Below are 15,557 nucleotides of genomic sequence, written 5' to 3'. Positions count from 1 at the left end.
TCTAGCTAGATATGCATTAGCTTATGATTTTTTTAAATGGCTGAGAATGTGCTGAATAGAATGGATATTCCTGTCTTTGTGGCTTTTTGTAACTTAAGGTTTTGCCTAGAGGGATTCTCTACGTTTTGAATCTAATTACCCTGTAAGGTATTTACCATCCTGATTTTACAGAGATGATTCTTTTTACTTTTTCTTCTATTAAAATTCTTCTTGTAAGAAACTAAATGCTTCTTTTCATTGTTCTTAAGATCCAAGGGTTTGGGTCTGTGGTCACCTATGCAAATTGGTGAGGATTTTTATCAAACCTTCCCCAGGAAGGGGGGTGCAAGGTTTTGGTGAGGATTTTGGGGGGTAAGACGTTTCCAAATGGCTCTTTCCCAATAATAAACCCGGTTAGACGTTTGGTGGTGGCAGTGGAAGTCCAAGGGCAAAAGGTAAAATAGTTTGTACCTTGGGGAAGTTTTAACCTAAGCTGGTAAAAGTAAGCTTAGGAGGTTTTCATGCAGGTCCCCACATCTGTACCCTAGAGTTCAGAGTGGGGAAGGAACCTTGACACCATCTAACAAAAAGAAAGAAAGAAAGAAAAGTCTATACTTCCACCCCCATCCCGCAGTTTCTTCAGTTGAGAAGAAAGATGTCCCAGACTAGTTTTTTTTTTTAAATTGGAGTCAGATGGAGTAATGCCAAGAAAAAAGGCCATCCTAGAGCATCAGTAAAGTCAAGAAATTAGACAAACTTTCTTTGGGGTGCAATCAAGGCATTTTCTTTTAGAGGAGGTTTTGAAAATGTAGTGTGGAACCTTCTCTCTTAGGTACTAAAGCAGCTTTGGCATCCATCTGAGCTACAGCTGAACTTACCCAGCCCATCTGGGCTTGAACTGATATCCTCTATGAGATCTCTCGATCAGACCAAACAATGTCAGAATAGTACTGCACAGGATCTCTGTAGCATCTTCATCTCTGATGCTTCCTTGGACTTCTTACATTTTATATCCAGGTCAATGGCTAGGAACATGGTGATCATGGGACAACATCTATGGATTAGCTCCTAAAAAGAGGACATACAGGCTATGCCTCTGTTAATTCTCCTCTATCTAGAGCAGGGGGAAAGCTCTTCAGAGCATCCTTTAAGCATGCCATGTTTGAAGCTGTGGATAAGGAAAATAAATCCTGAACTTCATGCAGACAGAAGAGGGCTTACAGATCTTATAACAAAGTGAAACAGTCATTTTATTTTTTATTTTAGTAGACTCAGTAAGATGTTGATGTGATGGTGGTTTGTTCTCCAGAGGACACTGGAATTACAATAGAGCAGGAAGAACCAGGGCTGGTGTTAACAAGCTGCCCACCCCCCCAAAAGTAGGACTCTTTGAAAATTGTTTTTTCCATTTGTCGGTGCAGCTGTGTCAGCTGGGGAGTAGACTTAAATTTCTTGAGGTGTGATTACCACCTCAAGCAGATGAATGATGAAAGTTTTGAGCAAGGGATATGCTAGAGAATTCTTCAGACTTCCTTGAAGCATTTTTGTCTGCCTCAGCTCAAATCCAACCACATACTCTCTAATTATAGAGACTATTGCGCATCTCTTGGATTTTAGGGAAAGGGAGCCTATCCCAAAAGGAAAGCATCTGGTATTCTTACTCTGCTTTCTACCTAATCTCCAAGAACTCTGGAGGAAATAGTGCTATTCTAGACCTGAACTGCTGAACAAATCCAGTGAGAAAATCACTCTTCATGATAAAAACTCTGAAGACTATCCTGTTGGCCATATCTTAGGGTTACACCATAGACCTGTGGGAAGTATATCTCCACATCTCAGTGCAGTCTTCCCATAGGAAACACCTCTTTTTCTTTTATGGTGCAAACTGCTGTCAGTAGAGAGCACTACCATTTGGCCTTGCTATCTTACCCAGTGAATTCACTGAAGTGATAGTGGTCCTGATAGCTGCTCCCAGGAAGAGAAGGGTACATGCATATGTATATATATCTGTATATCCCTTTCTCCACAACATTCCCATTTAGGCATATTCAAGATGACAAGCATTTTAGAACAGCAAACACGTAATATTTCTCCAGCAACATGGCTTTATAACAGTCATCCAGAAAAAAAGTCAATTAAAATGCTAGTTTCTTGCAAAGATTTGCTGACCTGGACAATACTGTTTGTGACTGTTCCAGAGGTTTCTTCTGTCTCTTCCTGCAAGCATTCTTTCCTATCTACATTGCAGTTTCAGTAGCCCAGGAAATCATGTCCTTTCTGGACTGGTGGACCTTCCCACACATTTCCTAGCATAACAATCCTATTGTGGAACCAGAGACATACATTGTTACCATGGATGCCAGATACTGGCTTGCAGAACTCATTTAGCCAATCAAATGGTTCAGGGATACTGATCCCAGTCACAGTCAATTTGGAGCATAAACTGGTTGCAGCTATCAGAGATTCATCTACAAAAAGCAAGCACTTCCCAGGGAGGTGAAACAATAAAAAAAAATTGTAAATGGAAAAAAGTTTTGAAAATGTCAAAATGCCCCATTCTGACATTTTTTGAATGAAAAATTTCAATTTTTCATTTTGAAACAACTTGTTTTTTTAAAAAATCTATACTTAAAAATATTAAAAGTAAAGTGTTGGGAAAAAAATGAAATGTTTCAGTTTACCAAATTTTTGTTTCAGAATTTCATTTCACAAAATTTTTTAAAATTTTGGCTTTGTCACAATTTGGGACAAAATCTCAAAATTTTTCATGGGACAGAAAATTCATTTTCCAACCAGTTTTAGTAGAAACTAGAAAGTCCTATCTGCTGGAACATGCTGCCCCTTTTTAACTACTCTATGTGTGAATTTTTTTTTATTACTGTATACCTATACAATAAGGCCCTGTTCTGTGTACTTACATAGTCCCAGTGAAGTCAGTGTACCTCCAAGCCAATGCAGGGATCTGCCTGCACAGGGCCCTTGCAGGATCAAGGCCTTAGTTTGTAAATATTTCCATTTTGAAGTGAGGGCAGTGAAAAAGGATTATTTTCAAATGTGCAAAGGGGGATAATTTGTAATTAGCTGAACATTCAAAACCTTTTCTTGAACTTATTTGAAATTTAAGGGATGCTTTGTTGTAGTCCTAATCACCCCAATTTTTAGCCAACAATTTTTTCAATGTCCCAATTTAGAGAAGGGGTATAAATATCAGGCTTATAATGTAATCTTGATTATATCATTAACTGTGATGAGAGGACTTTCTTTCCATAATAATGTCCTGCACCAAATAATGCCGTTTCTTCAGCCATGAGTTCTTCAGTTGTTGGAAATAGCTTTTAATTTCATGATGCTGCAGTTGGAGAGGCTTGACTGTTCCAGAACTGGCTCTGATCTTTACCTGTTCATAAACCCTTCTTTCAAGGCAGTGCACAATTCATGGTTATTTTCCAAGCATACATCCAAAATGTAAAGGTCAGGAAAGCAAATTAGCGCATCCCACAATCTATGCCCTGGCCAATAAAAATTACATGTATACTTCTCCACTTTTGGTACTGCATATTTTATTCTGTATATTGATTATGTGATTAACTTAACACTTTCCTCTAGATTTTTCTGCTCCTTCCTTACTTTAAGCTAAATTCATATCTCTGTGTTTTTAGGGCCTGATACTGGCACACTACATGTGAGGAATACTTGTAACATTGATATAAAAGAGACTACTCCTTGAATAAGGTACTACTCATCATGAAGATGGCAGAATCAGGCCTTTACCTGTTAAACCCATTTCACTCTCAACTATCAAAAATATACAGTAGAACTTCAGAAATGTTTGTAACTCTGAACAAAATGTTATGGTTGTTCTTTCAAAAGTTTACAACTGAACATTGACTTAATATAGTTTAGAAACTTTACTATGCAGAAGAAAAATGCTGCTTTTAACCATCTTAATTTAAATGAAAGAAGCACAGAAAGTTTCCTTACCCCGTCAAATCCTTTTTTTAAAACTTTCCCTTCATTTTTTTAATAACACTGTACTGTTGTTGCCCCCGCGCCCCCCCCCCCCCTTTTTTTTTGGTCTCTGCTGCTGCCTGATTGCATACTGCCTGTTCCAAGTGAGGTGTGTGTTTGACCAGTCAGTTTGTAACTGAGGTTCTACTGTATTGCTAATTCCTTTGTACTGTCATTTAACTCTATTTTGTTTAGATAAGTTCCTTATCTATATCATTACCTTTCCCTTTTAAGTACTTTTTATCTTCCCTATATTCATCTCCAGGTAAAGTCTTTCTTCCTTCTTGTCATTTCCAGTCACACACACTAGATAGCTCTCTTCAGCTAGTTGAAGATCAAAAAGACTCTTTCTCCTGACAAGTCTTTCACTGTATGCAAAGGTGTTGTAGCCATGTTGGTCCCAGGATATTAGAGAGACAAGGTGGATGAGATAGTATTTTTTATTGGACCAGCTTCTATTGGCGAGAGAGACACAATCTTTTGAGTTTCACAGCGCTCTTCTGCAGATAAGAACAAGGTCCTTTCATTCTCAGTTTGCTGTCTGCCTATCTTCAACAGTAGCCAATCAGTAATTCTTGATCGTGGAGTAAGTTTCAATATTCAAAGAGTGAATTATGTCCCAGCTGTCACTTCAGAGTTAAGTGACAGCTATTCAGCCCAGTCATGGTCCAGTGCAACAGAGGTAGGACTCAGTCACATCCCTCTGCCAAGCACATACAACCATTGCTTTACAAGCAGTAGGAGTTGGAACATTACACAGGCCCATTCATTTTTCTTTGCAGAGGAACTATGGTATCTTGTGCCATAATTATGTGTTCTTTTGAATGCACTGGCCCTTTTCCACATTCAGTCACATTCTTTCCATTGCTGCATCTGCTCATTGTTTCTTAATTTCCCAACATTTGCTTATTGAAATCTATTACACTTGTATTAGTGCATCCTACAGTAGTTGCCATTAGAATAAATAATTTTTACTTTTGCCTAATTAACATAATCACAGTATTTCTAAAATTAATATAGCAAAGACTGCTGGAATGTTAATTAGTTTCAATTTTAAATTTTAATAGTGACCATTGTCCAGATCTGTTTGCATGTAGTGTTCAGGTAGCTCATTGTTACTAGTACCAAACTTTCATATAACTGTCATGTTGTGGTCAATTCCTCCTTACTGCCAATAAGTAAGTCCTGGATGGCTTTTTCTCTGTTTGAATTCTGTTTTCTGGATTGTGAAATTATTCTCTGCATGATTTAAGAACCATTTCATGATACATGTTTAGCAAGCAGTATTTATTACTGTTACGCAATAGATGTCTGGATAGTTAATGACCTCTGAGTGCACAGTCATGTAGTTTCTTGCTCCTAAATAGATGGTCTGGGAATTTTTATCTCTTCTTTTACAATAAATTAGAATTAGTGTGGTATGTGTCCACTTACTAAGATGCAAAAATGCAATGGGCATAAAAGATTTCCCTCAGGGTAGTTATACATAGCCAGACTCCCCCATGTCCTCCCACTCCCCAAATGTATTGTCCTAGAAGCATGGAACCCAGGCATTGGCCCTCATGTTCTTTGTGTATATGTGTTTTTTCCTGGCAAAGAAGGAAGGAGACAAGTGAAAAAATCTTGAGCAAATAAAAAAATAATTTGGATGAAAGAAAAGATTAAATTAAAAGCCAGAGCTGAGGCTCTCAACCCCCTAACTGGAAGATGCAAGGGACTGGTCAAGACTTCTTGTGGAGATGGATCTGCTCCAATCGCTTCTCTCCAGTCTTTGATGTAGGCCTCACAGTGCAAGAAATGCCCCTTTCACCACCACCCCCATGGATTAGCCTTGGTTTCTCCTTTGCTTTCCTTTTTTCTCTCCTCCCTCACCCTACACTGGTAGAGGAAGAGCTTTGGCTGCAGGCTTTCTAGGTGTCAGTGACTTGTGTATATAAGACTTTTCTCTTCTGTAGCTACCCACAGAAGAGAGAATTGCTGGAAGGGAAACTCATTTCCAACTCCCATCTTGTAGGCCTTGAGGGTTGTTACATGCACGGCCGGTGCAACCACTAGGCAAACTAGGCGGCTGCCTAAGGTGCCAAGCGGTTGAAGGCAGCCAAAAGCACGCTCTAGGGAGGCGGTGGAGCGGAGGTGAGCTGGGGCAGGGGGGCGCAGGGAGGGCCGGCTGCAGCAAGTAACGTGGGGCGGCGTGCAGGGGAACCACTCCCCGCCCCAGCTCACTTCTGCTCCACTTCCTCCCCTGAGCACGCTGCCCTGCTCTGCTTCTCTCCCTCCCAGGCTTGCGGCGCCAAACAGCTGATTGGCACTGCAAGCCTGGGAGGTGGGAGAAGTGGAGGGGCAGCAGCGTGCTCAGGGAGGAGGCGGAGCAGGCTCCCCAGGCCGAGGGGGGTGGGGTGGGGAGCTGCCTCAGGGCTTGCGGGGGCGGGCGCAAGGTGGAAGTTTTGCCTAGGGTGCGAAACATCCTTGCACTGGCCCTGGTTACATGCTAAGGGTTCCTGCCTCCACCTGCACCCTTTCAGCCAGCGGAGGTGCTAGAGCTCTCATAGTGCGTCTTGCTGCTTTGAAGTCTGCTGCCTTTCTCAGTGGTTCTGCTGCTTAGCTCTATGCTGCTGTGGGGAACTTTTCTACTCTAGAAGGAGAGTTCTTTTGACCTCTGAGCACTGTTTGCGCTCAGAAAGGACCTTTTAAGCATCCATTTGCCTCTGTTCTGACTCAGGGCTCTGCATAGGAAGCTTCTGCCTTTCCGCTGTGCCAAATCCCTTATATCAGGCCTGAAGTAGGGAGGCTGTTTTGGCTCCAATCAACCTGAACTGCAGGGGACCAATCTGCAAGCTGCTAAGAGAGTCTATGTAAGCTAGCGCTGTGACGGTGCCCAGCTATTAGGTAGGTGTGCAGGTACTTTCACATTTGGTCATAGACTCATTTGATTGAGGGACTGGGATGCTGACTCATCTGGAGAAGAGAAGATGACTTAAAGTGTGGAAGAACATGACTGGATGATCTGACATCCAGAACAACTCTGTGCCACAGAGCCCTAAGCCTCCTATGCAAACTAAATCTTCTGCTCTTTACTCTCAAGGTTCCTTTCCATGCTTTCTTTGAAGGAGCCCTTTCCGAACAGAAAGGAGGACAACACTCGGTTTAGGAACTGTAAGCAGTTGGAACTGATCTCCTGCCACATTCCTAAATGAACAGATTAGCCTTACTGAGGGTCCACCATCTTTCTTACACACACAGGCAGACATGCAATAATATTTGTGTGGTATAAAGCTTTTCTATACTCTTACAGTAAGGGGTAATCTTCAGGATGATTTGGCTAACTTTCACAGGAAAGAATCCCTGTCCACACAGGTAACAGAAATTCTGCTACAATTGTGTTAGCAATAACCATCCTAAAATGACGTTGACCGTAGGCTGTGTCTGCACTAGACTTTTTTCTTAGAATATCCCACCATTGCTACACCTCACCAAGTGAGCTAGCAACAGTGGGAGTGTTAATGAAGACCAGTGTTTTAATCATAATCTTGTTTAACACTGCTCAGAGAAGATCTAGTGACGTGGTAGTTGAAACTCCAGTGGCTGCCAGTCCCTTGTCAGCGTAAGAGCTCCCACTGGTGGACCATATGAGAAATAGGAAAAAGTGAGAAATTTCAAGAAAAAAAAAAAAATCTAGTGATCTAGTATGCAGACAAAGGCCGTTGTGTGAAAAGGTCCTTTGAGACTCCCTGGAGAAATATTTTAATTGTTAGAGTTAAACCAGAGAAAGATCAGGTACTTAGCACTTCGAAACCATCATATAGTTAGTGCTGTGTGTGCAAGAAATTCGCTTATCTTTTCAGGTAGATTTTGTGTGCATTTTTTTTTCTCTGCTTTCCAAATAGAAGATACACTGTTACGCTTATCAATGACATTCTCATCTTGATAGCTTCTTCAGGAGCAAATGGGAAAGGAAGGTATAAAAACAATTCAAAATTTGTCAAGTCTTGAAAGAAAGCCTGGAAAAGTTCAAGAGTAAAGAGCTGAGAAAAATAAGAATAGGTTGGTGGAGAGATCCACTAAAAAGATAATGGAATTACTAACAAAAGTTTCTATAGTGGACAAGGTTAGAGGCCCAAAACTTGAGAAAAATATATGGAGATGTGTCAGTGAGGACAGAGAAAACAGGAATAAGACTGCATATAGTGCAAGAACTGCTTATGGAGCAAAATGTGTGAGCCAGGAGTTCTCATTTGCAGCCCACACACTGACACAGCGTCCCTCTTTTTTGTTCCCACATGTACACAGTCTGTTAAGAGACAACAACACTTAATGGTAGCTAAACATTAATGTCTTTGTCTTAGATGAAGTGCTGTATGTTGACACTGAAGATGAGTCCTTTTAAATCTTTTTTTCATAATTCATAACTCAGACTCCAGCTGCACATCAGTCTCTACATATAATACAGAAGTTGGGCATTTTCCACATTTATAAAAAAAGCACACAAAAATAGCTGAATATGGGAGAAAACTGAGTCATAAATCTCATTAAGAGCACATGAGGGTTTATTTTTAGAAAACATTTGAGCCAGTATTATTCACTATAAGAATGCTAAAGCCAGCAAAACAAAAATCACAACATAGAGGAAAGCATGTCTGAATGTGAGGATGCATTTTCTTATGCAAGCTGTTTTTTTAAAACAAGTTCAGACAAGTTAGTGCTCCACAGAATAGATGGTCTACAAAGTGGTTTGTTTTGGTCTTTTTCCCCCAGCAAATTTTGTATACGCTCGTTCCCCCATTATCTTTCATTTTTTAAATATTAAAGTTGATATCTCAAATTAAAAGCATTTTATTTAAAAATTTCTTTCCAGTAAATTTGTTAAGAAGACTACCACCTCTAAAGAAACCAAGTGTGTGGTGCCTGGGAGGACATTTTAAGCACACACATATGCAGTTACTCAGTAAGGGTATGTCTACACTGAAAAGTTTCAACAAAACTTTTGTCTTTCATGGGTACTTAAAAAGCCATCCACAAAAGACAAAAAGTTTTGCCAAACGCAAAGTGGCATTGTGAACGTGGCTTTGTCGGCAGGAGCACTCTCCTGCCGACAAAGCTAACGCTGCTCGCAGGGCTGGAAGTATTTTGTTGGCAAAAGTGCCAACGAAGTACCGACAAAGAGCGTTTACACATGCTGACTTTTAGCGACAAAGCTGTTGCTAAAAGCTGCGTGGTATAGACAAGCCCTAAGTGATGCTTAATTCAGAGGTTTGTTTCCTACTTTATAATGTCTGGGATTTATGTTAAATTTGTGAAAATTGTAGTAACTGGGGGACATTGGAGAGAGCAGAAGAGGCTGCTGAATTTGATGGCTATTAAATGGCCATTGTGTGGCTTCTGCTTGATGCCAAGTGTTTTTACCTTTTTTATGTGATGGTGGTTTTGTGTATACAAGTTCTTTTGGTTTAGCATGGTGTGATGGTACTTGGGGTATCCAGGACTGTGAGTCACCTTGTTACCCCCTGCATCCAGCAAAAGGGAGTGTTTTTGTGGTAACTGGATGTCAGCTCCCTGATACTGCCAGCCCTTCACCACTCAAGCACGCTGTTCTGGGCTTATCCCAGCCCTTCCTTTGCCTTGCAGGTTAACAATAGGCGCACCCAAATCCCTTTGAATCATGCCTCTGTGATATCCAGTCACTGACACTGGCTACTCTCCGAATTTCCTGATCCTCTGCACGGAAAGATGCGGGTAACCCTGTAAACCACACAGCACTTGTGAGCACTTAAACAGGATTTATTTAAGAAATAAAAAAAATGTAATTAGGAACGAGAGAGTGGTGAAAACAAGATGTTACTGTACAAAACACATCATAAAAGCGAACCTGGATCTACACTTATAAACGGTTAGCTTTCCTATCTAATAAAGTAGATTTTTCCTGAAAGTTCAGTCCATTGCAGGCAGAGCTGAATGGTTTTCTCCAAGAACCAGGATCCAAAATGTCTATGAAAATGTCCTCCTCTGCCAAGGTTTTTCCTCACTGAAGTCCCTTTTCTAAACTATGTAAGACTGAAAACAGTCCTTTGTTTCTATTCACAGGCAGGGTGAACTCCTGGCATGTTGCAGAGTTTCTTTTCTACCTTAAGTGGGTTGGATTGTTGTTGTTGTCTCTGATGGTTTTTCACTGGCTGTTCTGGGATGTGGCAGGGGTAGGCAATAGAACCTAACTTCAGTACTGGAAAAAATTGGTAGAAAACTATAGTAAAGAAAAGAATCAGACACGTACATAAACACAATTTGTTGGGAAAAGTCAACATGGCTTTTCTAAAGGGAAGCTGTGCTTCCACAGCTCTATTAGAATTCTTTGAAGGTGTCAGTCGATATAATGTACTACTTGGATTTTAAGAAAGTCTTTGACAACATCCTTCGCCAAAGGCTCTTAAGGAAACTAAGTAGATGGGATAAAAGGAAAAGTCCTCTCATAGATCAGTAACTGGTTAAAAGATAGGAAACAAAGGGCAGGAATAAATTATCTGTTTTCACAATGGAGAGAGCTAAACTTTTTTGTGAGCGCCTGTTGCCACCCTGTTTGTTAGATTGACTCACTTTTAACAGGATGATCCCAAGGCATGCTGGATTTCCAATTCCCATTATTTGTTTGGAGGTTCATCAAGTTGCATGATGATGTAATATTAAAATAATCATGCAGCAAAAAAGGCATGAACTAAAGTGGCAACACAACATAGACAAATGTTCCTATGTTGTGCTGGGAGAGGAATGTCCCCTCAAACTTACAGAAGTTGCAAGTCTGCAGCTGTAGTTAACTAAAAAAATACTGCTCACAGACGGGCTGGGGACTCCATCCAGCTCCTTCCATGCTGGACCACTCCACTTTCACCTTTCTATGCCACGTATCTAATCCTCTCCTGCCTGCCTGAACTCTCGCTTAGGCCAGTGGTTCTCAACCTTTCCAGTCTACTGTACCACTTTCAGGAGTCTGACTTGTCTTGCGTACCCCACGTTCCACCTCAGTTAAAAACTACTTGCTTACAAAATTAGACATAAAAATACAAAAATGTCACAGCATATTATTACTGAAAAATTGCTTACGTTCTCATTTTGCCTGTATGAAATTTTAGTTGGTACTGACTGCTAGGGCTTTTTATGTAACCTGTTGTAAAACTAGGCAAATATCTAGATGAGTTGACGTAGCCCCTGAAAGACCTCTGTGTACCCCAAGAGGTACGCATAGCCCTTGAGAACTATTGACTTAGGCTATGATTACCTGCTTATGACATCTACTTTTAAACCTTCAGATTCTTACTCCACTATATTGTCTAAGAAGCCAGAAGAAAGATGGACCCAGAGAGCAAGGAGACAGCGGTGGTAGGTAGGGAATTTCTTTCTGCTACAAGCCCAAGAGTGTCAAACAGGAATTGCAGATGAGGAATCAAAGAAGGTTTTCTGGTATACTGTCCTGGTGTGAGCACCTTGGGCTTGGCTCAAGTGTATGTAACCACCATGGCCTGAGGCCACGGATTCCCAGAGTTGTGATGATGTCATCAAATATGTGAATTCAAAAGTACTATCACCAAAAGGTATGTTCATTTCACTCCCACTGGGGGAAAAAAAAAAAAAAAAGGAGTAAACAGAAGTACATCAGATAGGAAAGACCAAAACTAGTAGAGGGAGAGACATTTCTGTTTACAATCAGCTACAGCAAAATGCAAAATAAAACAAGGACCATTGCTGACTAAAATATCCAATACAAATATTACCTCTCCCATCTTGTCTCTCGTTGATGAACACAGATTAAATTATACTGATATTGTACAAACAAAGGTTAATTTTTTCAGAGGCAATCTATTATCCTTATGGAGGAATTTTTCCAGGACATTTTGAATAGTAAGGACCAATGCAGAAATGACTTCTTTCTCTCTCTCTGTTGTATCTTCCAAGAATACCATGCCTGTAACTAGGCTTCCTTCTGTTTCACAATTTACAGTAACAAAATAAAATCCGCAAAACACCCTTGGATGATATCAACAGTTTTATTTCTCTCCATTTGTGCTTTCAGAGATCATCTGCAAAAAGAATACAAAAGCCTCCATGCTAGCAAGAGAAGCATGTAATGATTTTTTTCCCAAGTGCACATGCTTTTTAGGAAGCAAATATACCACTTGTGGTACTCAGACTTAGATCCAGTATTTCTCTCCCTCTCTCCCCCTTCTGTTTATGGGGTAGAAGCACTAATCACATGGAAAACTGCTGCTTGGTGACAGGTTTCAGAGTAACAGTCGTGTTAGTCTGTATTCGCAAAAAGAAAAGGAGTACTTGTGGCACGTTAGAGACTAACCAATTTATTTGAGCATAAGCTTTCGTGAGCTACAGCTCACTTCATCGGATGCATACTGTGGAAACTGCAGAAGACATTATATACACAGAGACCATGAAACAATACCTCCTCCCACCCCACTCTCCTGCTGGTAATAGCTTATCTAAAGTGATCACTCTCCTTACAATGTGTATGATAATCAAGTTGGGCCATTTCCAGCACAAATCCAGGTTTTCTCACCCTCCGCCCCCACACACACAAACTCACTCTCCTGCTGGTAATAGCCCATCCAAAGTGACCACTCTCTTTACAATGTGTATGATAATCAAGGTGGGCCATTTCCAGCACAAATGAACCCAAATTTACAGCTGCAGTATTGCCTTAAGTCTGAAAAGCCCTTTGGTAGTGAAGAACTGTGACAAAGACATGTTTCATGTGATTTTGCAGAATTCTTGTAATAGATGGTGAAAGTTTGCCTTTAATAACACTGACCTCAAGAGTAAATGCCTTTTCATCAGCGTTAGCACAATATGAATGTAACTTTGGGCAAGTTATTTGACCATCCTGTGTCTCAGTTTACCTAGCAGAAAAGCTGACTAAAAAGCAGAAACTTGCTGAAAACCAGATGTTGGGATTAGGGTGAGTTTCTTGGGGGGAATAAAAATCCCTCCTCCCTCATGAAAGTAAAAAACTGAATTGCAAAAACATTCCATTGATAAAAAGAAAGGGAGTACTTGTGGCACCTTAGAGACTAACCAATTTATTTGAGCATGAGCTTTCGTGAGCTACAGCTCACTTGATAATACATGTAAATACTGCAGTTGTGTTCATGCAATTAATTTTACTTGGTGGACCTGTATTTAATTCCACCCCATTGTGCATAATTTTTGAGGATCACTCAGATACTGTTCTCTAGCCTAAATCAATAAAATAACCTTCGTGTGATGCAGAAGAGTAATAATACAAAAATAATTTTAATATAAATGTCCATTTAATATGGACTGACAGTTTAGAGTGCCACCAACTTTTACAACAATTCTGCTAATCATTATTTCAAACTTACACCTTCAATCATAAAATATGAAGAAAGGAAAAAGTAATATGAACACAAGAGACCCTTGAAATATCTCCCTCCAGTCTTTGTCCTCCCTGTTCCTTACAGACATGTATATTACAAATGGTTGCAGAATGGCCAGAAAAAAATCCAACGAGCCTCTCAAACCTGTTGAATTAGCTAATAGCAGTAGAAAAGAATAGCAGCAGACCTCTGTGAAGAAAAGGGACATACCTATCTGGTTTCCCATTAGTTGCTGCAACAGGCTACAGTTTGCCAGCTTTGAGAAAGAATGTGCCAAAGGTAAAAGGGCTCAGAATTTCTTTTACCATTGGAATACAGGCTGACATTTGCCCCAGTTTAAACCAGACAACCCAGACCCCACTTTAGGAATGCATCTCTATTCAGAAAAAGTGCTGAAGTACATTCCTAAAGTATGGTTTCAGAGTAGCAGCCGTGTTAGTCTGTATCTGCAAAAAGAAAAGGAGTACTTGTGGCACCTTAGAGACTAACAAATTTATTTGAGCATAAGCTTTCATGAGCTACAGTGCTTAAGTGCTTTCCTGCATTGGGAACCCAGTCCTGATAAAACTATGAAGAATATTGGGTATCAGCTGTTGTTACTGGATGTAGCTGTAACTTGTGATCCTATGTGATTGAGACTCAGTATAGATTAAAAGGCATCTTCAGCTGCTTCCAATCTCAGTAGTTTGAGCACCTTGGCTACTAGGGTCACACTGCAAACACTACCTTAGTGAAGGGAGTTTCTAAACCTACTGAACAGGAGTCTTTAACTGTGAGATTTTCTAATTCAGGTGAATCAACAAACTAAAACCCTTCCCAAGGCCAGCAAATGAGATGATAAACTAGTGACCTATTTGAATCTATAATTTGCACAATATTAATTCTTGTTAAAGATTATTTATACAGAAAGTTCATTATTTAGTGTTGACAGCAACTCTTTCTGTCATTCTATACCATGATTACTAGACATTACTAGTATTTTTGCAACATGTATGGGCAGAGTTTGGGTCCTGCGGCTTTTTCCTCTTCCACCTATCCTCTCTTTTGCCTTGTACCCTCCTGAACTACTTTGGTGGTCAAACCCCAACTGGTAAAACACCTTTTTCTTTTTATACTTTGCAGAGGAATTAATCTTTCAGTAGGATATTCGACATGTGAAGAAGCCAGAGTAATTAGGGAAAGGACTGATAATTTTGAAGGAGTCAGGTGAGAATCTTTTTTAATTTAATAATAATAATAATAATTTAAAAAAATAACTAGTTAGTAAAATTGATGTTTCTGGCGTCAGAAGGAGCCCCCCCCCCAGCACAAAGGAGATCCTAATTGTGCAGAGCTGACATCCTCATCCATGCTCTTATCCCACATAACTCCCTGCTTCTGGGGAGGGGAGCTTGAATGGAGGAAATGGGGTGGAAGGAACACCTCGACACCAAGCTAATTATCAGCTGCTCTGACCCTAGAAGACGGACTCCATCCAGCCGGCGCAGGCTCGCAGGGAGAGTCGGCAAGGGGAGCTGTAGAGTTTATTTGCGCCCTTCCCCGCCCCCAGCCCGTGGGGAAGAAAGGCGGGCACGGAACATGCCCGGGGCTCCGTCAGGGTTGGGCTCCCGTCACCCAAGTACCTTGATGGCTTCAGCGCCGCGATCACCCTCCGCCAGCCGGGGAAAAGGGGAAGCCGAGCGCCGCGCCTCTTGCGTCAGTCGATCGGCGCAAACCCCTCCTCCCCGTGCACCCAGGCCGGCCCGCTTGCGCTCCAGGCCGGCTGCCCCGCTCCCGATTGGGTGCCTGGGGCCGCGCGGGGGGCGGGGCTCCCGGAAGTGCCGCTGCCAGAGTGGCCCGGCGCGGGGAGGGCGGGGCGCTTTAGTGGCAGGGGCGGTGCTAGCTGCCGCGCGAGCTGCTGTTTTGGTTCCTGGTTCTGAGGGATTCCACAAGGCGCGAGACGCGGCCCCTCCTCCTCTTTCTGTTGTTGCTGCTGCTGCTGCAGACCGGCGCCGCCCCCGTCCCCTGCCGCAGCCCGAGCCCGAGCCCGCTGGCGCTGCCCATGGCCGCTGAGATCCAGCCCAAGGCGCTGACCCGCAAGCCCGTCCTGCTCAGCAAGGTGGAGGGTTCCCAGGATGTAGTGAGCATGGCCGCGATCGTGCCCAAGGAGGACGGGGTCATCAGCGTCTCCGAGGACAG

General features: G+C 41.7%; 1 protein-coding gene and 1 long non-coding RNA gene across 6 annotated transcripts in view; one reads left to right on the top strand and one right to left on the bottom strand.

Moving 5' to 3' along the window:
- Positions 1 to 15,163, bottom strand: part of LOC122463380 — a 20,396-nt gene extending 5,233 nt beyond the window's left edge. The window contains exon 1 of the long non-coding RNA XR_006286666.1: positions 15,002 to 15,163. This is a non-coding gene — a long non-coding RNA (uncharacterized LOC122463380). The remainder of the gene's footprint in view (positions 1 to 15,001) is intronic.
- Positions 12,011 to 15,557, top strand: part of WDFY2 (WD repeat and FYVE domain containing 2) — a 120,319-nt gene continuing 116,772 nt past the window's right edge. For 2 of the 5 annotated variants that reach the window (XM_037893186.2, XM_027830232.3), the window contains exon 1: positions 15,262 to 15,557. In XM_037893186.2, coding sequence (XP_037749114.1) covers positions 15,421 to 15,557 — 137 coding nt within the window. In that variant the 5' untranslated portion in view covers positions 15,262 to 15,420. The other 3 variants (XM_007068065.4, XM_043532624.1, XM_037893189.2) reach the window with 3 other exon arrangements.

This window comes from Chelonia mydas, chromosome 1 (assembly GCF_015237465.2).
Source record: "Chelonia mydas isolate rCheMyd1 chromosome 1, rCheMyd1.pri.v2, whole genome shotgun sequence".
Lineage (NCBI taxonomy): Eukaryota > Metazoa > Chordata > Testudines > Cheloniidae > Chelonia > Chelonia mydas.
Note: the sequence above shows the minus strand (reverse complement) of the source record. Positions and strands in the feature narration are given on the sequence as shown.